At 34.5% G+C, this 6794-nt stretch overlaps 5 protein-coding genes across 5 annotated transcripts; 3 read left to right on the plus strand and 2 right to left on the minus strand. All coding sequences in view use genetic code 12, as the record gives it.

Annotated features, from left to right (window-relative positions):
* Positions 1-15: 15 nt before the first annotated feature.
* Positions 16-612, plus strand: DASC09_035320 (uncharacterized protein; the record flags this gene model as incomplete). The annotated part of the gene is made up of 1 exon (XM_064997131.1): positions 16-612. One exon carries the CDS (start codon positions 16-18, stop codon positions 610-612), a length of 597 nt encoding a protein of 198 aa, XP_064853203.1.
* Positions 613-667: 55 nt separating this feature from the next.
* Positions 668-1216, plus strand: DASC09_035330 (uncharacterized protein; the record flags this gene model as incomplete). Its single annotated transcript, XM_064997132.1, has 1 exon — positions 668-1216. The coding sequence occupies one exon, from the start codon at positions 668-670 to the stop codon at positions 1214-1216; it is 549 nt and encodes a 182-aa protein (XP_064853204.1).
* A 563-nt stretch (positions 1217-1779) lies between these two features.
* Positions 1780-2211, plus strand: DASC09_035340 (uncharacterized protein; the record flags this gene model as incomplete). The annotated part of the gene is made up of 2 exons (XM_064997133.1): positions 1780-1807; positions 1988-2211. 2 exons carry the CDS (start codon positions 1780-1782, stop codon positions 2209-2211), a joined length of 252 nt encoding a protein of 83 aa, XP_064853205.1.
* Positions 2212-2790: 579 nt separating this feature from the next.
* BOL3 (Bol3p) lies at positions 2791-3288 on the minus strand (the record flags this gene model as incomplete). The annotated part of the gene is made up of 2 exons (XM_064997134.1): positions 2791-2945; positions 3051-3288. 2 exons carry the CDS (start codon positions 3286-3288, stop codon positions 2791-2793), a joined length of 393 nt encoding a protein of 130 aa, XP_064853206.1.
* Positions 3289-3656: 368 nt separating this feature from the next.
* On the minus strand, positions 3657-5930 carry RAD30 (DNA-directed DNA polymerase eta; the record flags this gene model as incomplete). Its single annotated transcript, XM_064997135.1, has 1 exon — positions 3657-5930. The coding sequence occupies one exon, from the start codon at positions 5928-5930 to the stop codon at positions 3657-3659; it is 2274 nt and encodes a 757-aa protein (XP_064853207.1).
* Between the last annotated feature and the right edge of the window lie 864 nt (positions 5931-6794).

Consider the following 6794-nt stretch of genomic DNA (forward strand, 5'->3'; position numbering starts at 1 on the left):
AGGCCACGAAATACGATGAATGAATTAATTTCGCAGATGTATGTGAAAAAGGTTTTGGAGAAACTGTGGAATACAATCAGGTGCCTAGAGTATTTGCAGGGCCATGATGTTGCAAAAGGTACGAATTTAGTAACCGCGAACTATTCCAGTGAAAATTTAACCAATATAATACTTCATTCTTTGAAATCTCCCATTTATGAATCTGTCTCAATGTTGAATGATATTTGGAACCAGGTGTCTCAGGATATAGTTTTTGAATTTATCAACTCTGTGAAGCATTTGCCAAAAGAATCCATGAGAATCAATCAATCGGGTTTTTACTCGAATAGCGTATCAGAAAAATTGTATCAATCGCTCACCACTCAAATCACAGAGACTAAGGAGAGAATAAATACCAGCCCGATTATGAGGCACTCCATGATTGTTTGTCTTGATGACATTTTGGTAGATAAGAAAGAGTTTGATCCTATTGGGTGCTTAGATGTTGAAGCCTTGAAAGGATGTGCATTAGGTGAAGACTTCATTTATGATTTAGTGAAGAAGAAAATTACTGGGCGAGACAAACCCAACCTCCCGGAGCAGGACCAATCAGCAGATTTCCAGAGAAACTGATTTTGGGCTAGATTTCCCAGCCCCCTGCTCTTCTCCTGCTTCTGCTTGTACCAGAATGTATTCTATGGTCAGTTCAACTGGAATTAATGGGCCAACTGTTGATTCTATTCTCTGTAAAACCACTAATCCATCATCTTTAATCTCAAATCCAAAATCCGATATTGGTTCAAAAACACATTGCAGGACTGATGGTTTTTCAATCGATTCGATTCTCAACAAACAATCTGAAAATGGACTTATTTCAGAAGTCAAAAACAAATGTAACAATAAAATTACTTTTCAAGTGGAACACGAAAAAGATAATCAAGAATCACGCATTGACAACGTGTTAGGGAAACATGTTAACATTTCTGGTCCTATGGAGGAAGAAATCGGAAGAGATCAAAATCTTGGGAAAGCAAAAATTGAAACAAATCAATTAGAGGAAGATTACAATTACACTCAGAATGTCTCTGATTTCAAGAAGGCAGTATACGATCTCCATTTACATTTCACCAGAAAGCCACTTGGCCCGTATCAAGATTTTGAAATCTATAAAGAAATGAGCTTTGAAAAAATATATCTGCTAATTGTTGGTATAGAACGAGATGAAGGGAAGAGATAATACAAATTGGGGCTAGTCCGAAAGGGTGAGAAATTTGTGCAATTCGCTCTGAATTCCGATTTTTTACCTGTTTACTTTCTTTTGTTAATTCCTTTTGGTGATGTAATGACTATAATAGCTACAACATCTTGTATATAAAATTAATTAGGGGCATATGCCTACAAGCTGTTTGTGTATATAGAGGTAATGGCCCTTAGTCACTTATTACAGTACGAGCATTGGTATAGAGAAAGAAGAAACTGTACGAATATGACGTTTTTTGAAGTATCTGTTTGGTTTACACATTCTATGTGTATGAAACACATAAATTTATTAAATTCAAATAATTTATTTTAGTTTATTTATCAAGTTTCCTTCTTTATCGCAATAGTTTATGCACGGAGTGTTTTTAGCATTTTACAGTAATATGTTATGAGCCATGTTATATCGCTCGCTTCAGCCAATGAAATTGAAATTGAATAATACAAAAAAAAATGTGCAATTTTGATGTAAATACTCAAACCACTGGTTTGGTTAGAGGATCAAAAGAACTCCAAAAATCAATTCATACCAAAGAATAGAAAATGGGTGGTCATCATCACGGTCCAGCTCGTATGTTGTGGTTATTCTTTTATGTGATCTTGTCTTAGAGTTTGTACCTACATGAACCATTTACCACAAGTTGATGGAATTCTTAGGACTATTCTTTCTTCTTGTACAGCTATATTATTCGCTAGCGCCAGTATTTTTTTCATCTCCTAGATGATAAGTTTCTAACATTTTTATTTTTAGCTCTTAGAGAGGATAAAGGTTTCCAAGCCTGGTACAACATGAGAGAAAATTTGGGTGATTACTATAAATTCACTAAACGTGGAGCCAGAGCAAACATAATATTTATGGGTATCATTCCATTGGCTTTGGGTTATTTGGGTTATTCTACTATCGGCAAATATACATTTGATGATAAGAGAAGAAGTCAGCCAATTTATGAGGATTATGTACCAAGAAAGTTGTGATTGTACTTGATATTTTCATATCTGCTGCTTTCTTTGTTTTATTATGCCAGGCCAAATAAATAGGAAAAGGAAATCCACAGTTTCCCGATTTTTGTTTTAATTCTGGTTTTTTTCATTGGGTTTGTTTTACAGTGGTTAAATTTGATTAGTGCTATGGCATCGTTAGTGGGTAATATTAGATTTCTAACACAAATATACATGGTTGAACTAGTTTGATTGTTCATTCAAATAGAAGGAATATGGATCATTATTTGTTTAAGGAACCAAAGATTTGTGCCTGCTCCCATACCACATTACTGTGTATTCATCTCAAGTTTCATTTATTTTTCACATCTATTATAGTATCATCAACTCTCATTGACTACTCTTTATTTTATTTAGTATGCATCATTATTTACAAATTCATAATATCTAAGAAACACAAGGATTCAAAAGCATTTCATGCCGTAGTTAAAATAATTCTCTTCTAATATTCCGAATTGAGTAGAGTGGTTGGGCTTTTGACGCTGTTTTTATTCACATTAACAACATGCCAATTTTGATTCTATTATAGTTCTCATCGTTATCAGTATTTCTGGCCTATTTTCTTGGTGCCTTGGTAACCAATTGTAAACCGTGCCATTTCTTGATTTCTTCAGCTAAAGTTTCGTTGACCATTCTGTGTTGTTTGACCATCGAAATTCCCTTAAATGAATCACTCACAATACTGATGGCAAACATTGAGCCACAACCACCTAAAACAGCCAGTCAGTAAATACAGGTACGAGAAACCATCACACCAATAAAATCCTGGATTGTAAATTTATATTTTTATCAACAGTTTCCAGTCATTTACTTACCTGACACGTCGGAAACCTGTAGTTGCACAGGATCAAATTTATCATTCAAGAGTTGGAAAATTTTAGATTCATAGTCGTCCATTGGAGCCACAGACTGGGAATTAACGCTATATGATCTATGGCTGACTGCTGATCTCAAGGTAGAGCCTGGAACCATTCTCAACGGCAGTGTTGTTGAAGGTTTAGCTATTATTGATCTCTGGGTGAGATACAAACAAGATCTGAAAATCAGGGACATTATGGGAAAGTGAAGTACTGTTTGGATGGAAAGTTATAACGAGTAGCTCAAATGTATTAGCTCTTATCTATATTAATAATACTCAAGAGAGAGATGATAATAATAATGTGTGGACCAAAAACAATCTATTAGACTTTAATTTTTTCATGCATTTTTTTTTTACCAAAGTTTTTCTCACCTGCATTCCCGAATAACATCACATATTATACTAAGTATATTATACTAAGTGCTTATCAGAATATTAAAAGAGTTCAAAAAATCAAAAGAGGAAAAAAAAAATCAATGCAATATCGAATATGTATGTTTTATTGAAACCTTCTACGTCGAAATAAACACAAGATAATAATATCGCAAATGATCAAAATACCTCAAAAAGGTAGCATCGATTGTCCCTTCTCCAACTTGGCTTTCTTATTTTTATTTTTATTAGATGGTTTTTCTCTTTTTAATACACTATTCGCCTTCAACTTCGGCAGATTTGAAGGCGATATCGTAAGGTCATATATAATTGGAGAATTTGCTTTACTCTGGTCCGGTTCATTATGGGTCAAAATATTCTGAGTCATATTTTCACCATTCAATTTTGTGGAGTAACTAATGGCAAAATGGTAATCTTGATGCTCTGTAACGAAGTGTGGATTATTGGATTTGTTCAAAATCACCATATTACATGATTCGCAAAAGTACTCTTCAGGTACAAGCTCGTTGCTTTCCGTAACCAATTCCGGTAATACATCTTTATCATCCTTTTTGATATCTTTCACTGCAATTACTTTCGATTTTTCGTGGTTTTTAGTTTTGCTGCTATTTTTCAACTTTAGCATCGAATGAATACTATTCTTCTGTGTTTCTTCCTTTCCAAGATTCTTCCTAGATTCGTAAACAAATGGTACTCGTTCAATCTTTTCTCCATTTTCCATATCTTTTTTTGCGTTGTTGGACTGGGCAGGCTTTTCCGCTTTAAAAAAGTTTTCAATAAAACCCAATCCACTCACAACTTCAAGTTTTGCCAATGTTAAATCCATGATTCCTAATGGAAAAAGTTCGTGGTCTTCGTATTTCGCAAGATTCAATATTTCATCCAACAACTTCACTCCTAGTTCAAATATATTTTTCTCTAAATCTTCAATTGAAACTACCGGAAATGCCATTTGACGAGACCTAGATATCCTGCTTGATAAAGTCACATAATGAAGAGATAATGATCTTGGGCATCTAATCTTTATTCCAGCAGGGTTAGACGATCCTTTCTGATCTTTTGAGTAATTGGTACCGAATTGCTCCTCATTAGTTTCCTTTATTCTTTGAAATAAATCACCAGCAAACACTTTTATCCACCCCACACAATCATCTCTATTATTTACTGATTCGCCTCGAAATCGTTTTGAAGAACACATACTTGGTTCCCTTTTTTCTGCAAAAGGTGCATGCAATTCGCCTCGCACAATCTTATAAACTTTTGTGGCTAATTCCAAATCTTTATCCAACTTCTCCACTAAATCTTCAAGACTAAATTTGTCTCTGATATACTCGATGACTTTTTCCTTCTCATGTGGCACTTTAAGTTGAAATGCGACATTATCACCAGTTTTTCCTCCAAGTCCCCAAAAATCAACAATGCTAAAATTCTTGAGAAATTCAGCTATTGAACCATTTCTAATAATAGTCTGGTTATCCGGTTTCTTAAACCCTGATGCCAATTTGGCTAACGTTTTAACTCTTGCCACACCACATGAAGTTGTATATCCCAAAGCATCATCTATCTTCTTTCTTAAATCCAAGGTTATTAACGAGCCAATATGGATAAGAATATCATCCCAATCTCTAAATATCAATACCTGTCCGCGTCTGTGCGGCGCGGAAGATTCCTCCTTGTCTTTGTTTTCTTCTTCTTCTTCTTCTTCTTCTTCTTCTTCCTCTTCTTCTTCATTATTTTGAGATAACGGAGTTTCAAGTTCTTCCGTTGTAGGTATGAAAACTCCTCTTACTCTTTGGCACCATTCGGGTAATTCATTTGGTATCGGTGGTAGTTTCTGAAGAGGGTCATCGCAGTTATCAATATCTTTCAATTGCGGAAATAACTCCCTTGCTTTTTCATATACTTCGGTTCCTAAATCAAAGAAACTTTCATCCACACTAGCCTTTTCTACGATTTTGCAATTCTCGTGAAATATCCGCTGCATCTTCCGTGACTCTCTTCGGTATGGATCCAATGAAACTTTATGAGTTGCCGGGCTTGGGAAATCGGCCGGATTACAACTATTCACATTTCTCCAGAAATTCTCTCCTTTTCTAAAAACTGATGTGTGAAGAGGAATGACATGGGGACACTTCTTGATTGCAGATTTCAAATTATCCATTCGATTAATTCCGTACTTTCTTGCTGCGTATGAAACGGCAATAATACTTGACCACTGAACGCAAATCACTGGATCCTCCCTTGTAAATCCATGCTTCAATTGTTCTACTTGGGCGAAAAAAGCATTAACATCAATATGAGCAATAACGGCAAGGGGGGAGTTATAAGATTTCTTGGGGTTCCGTAGATGATCGAAATCCTGAACACTAAAACTTGACACTTTTGGATCAAGAATGATTTTAGGCCTCACAAAGCTGTCATTTGTCTGTGAATATATGGACATGAGGGATCATATTTTTAATCGCTTTACTTTTCTTATTCACTAACTCAATCGTTGGACTGCCAAACCGTCGCTATGGACGCGTAAAATTTTGTTCCTTGAGCAAAAATAAAAAAAAATAGTACGCGACTTTGTTTGGAGCGTTGGTGTTTTGACCAACATGAGATGTTGGCAAATAGTTGAACATATAAGTTTCAGCGACAAGCATTCTAGAAAACGAAGAGTATGAAAGTAAGAAAGGCGGACTCGAGAAAATTCATAAACCACCTGTAGCTATTTGGAATTTTCTATTTAAAGTAAGAAACCGTTTATCTACCTATGTTTTCTGTTGTAGTTTTGCAAAACTTTGCAACCAGTATTAAAGCTCCCTCAACCTTCCCCTTGTTAGAAAAGAAATAAAATAGAGACCAAATTTATTTGAAGAGCTTATATATATATATATAATATTGCTTACCATTTGAACTATCTATGGTTTGGGTAACACATTTTTGATAGTTTTGTCTACAACTTCTCATCGTAGTGAGTATTTTTTTTCTTTTCAAAGCGAATTTTATATGACAAGAAAAATAAAACAAAAGAACTGAATTTCTGAAAAGGATATTCAAATAGGTAATAATTCTAATTTAAAATCTCTTTGAATAATTTCTGTAGATACTTTGCAGGTCTATCAAAGAAATTTCTATGAAATAGTTTACAAAGAATTAAGTTCTAAAACTTTTAAACCATAGCTTATTAGCGAAAAACAAGCTAAAAATCTAGTTTCTAAAGGTACCGATTCTTTAAATACGTTCACAATATTGTTAGTAATAGCAAACCAAGAGAAATAAAAAAAAATGTATTTTGGTTGAAATGCTAAGCTTTTTCTCT

The sequence above is a fragment of the Saccharomycopsis crataegensis genome (genome assembly GCF_037102585.1).
Source record: "Saccharomycopsis crataegensis DNA, jcf7180000000084, whole genome shotgun sequence".
In the NCBI taxonomy this organism is placed as follows: Eukaryota; Fungi; Ascomycota; class Saccharomycetes; order Ascoideales; family Saccharomycopsidaceae; genus Saccharomycopsis; species Saccharomycopsis crataegensis.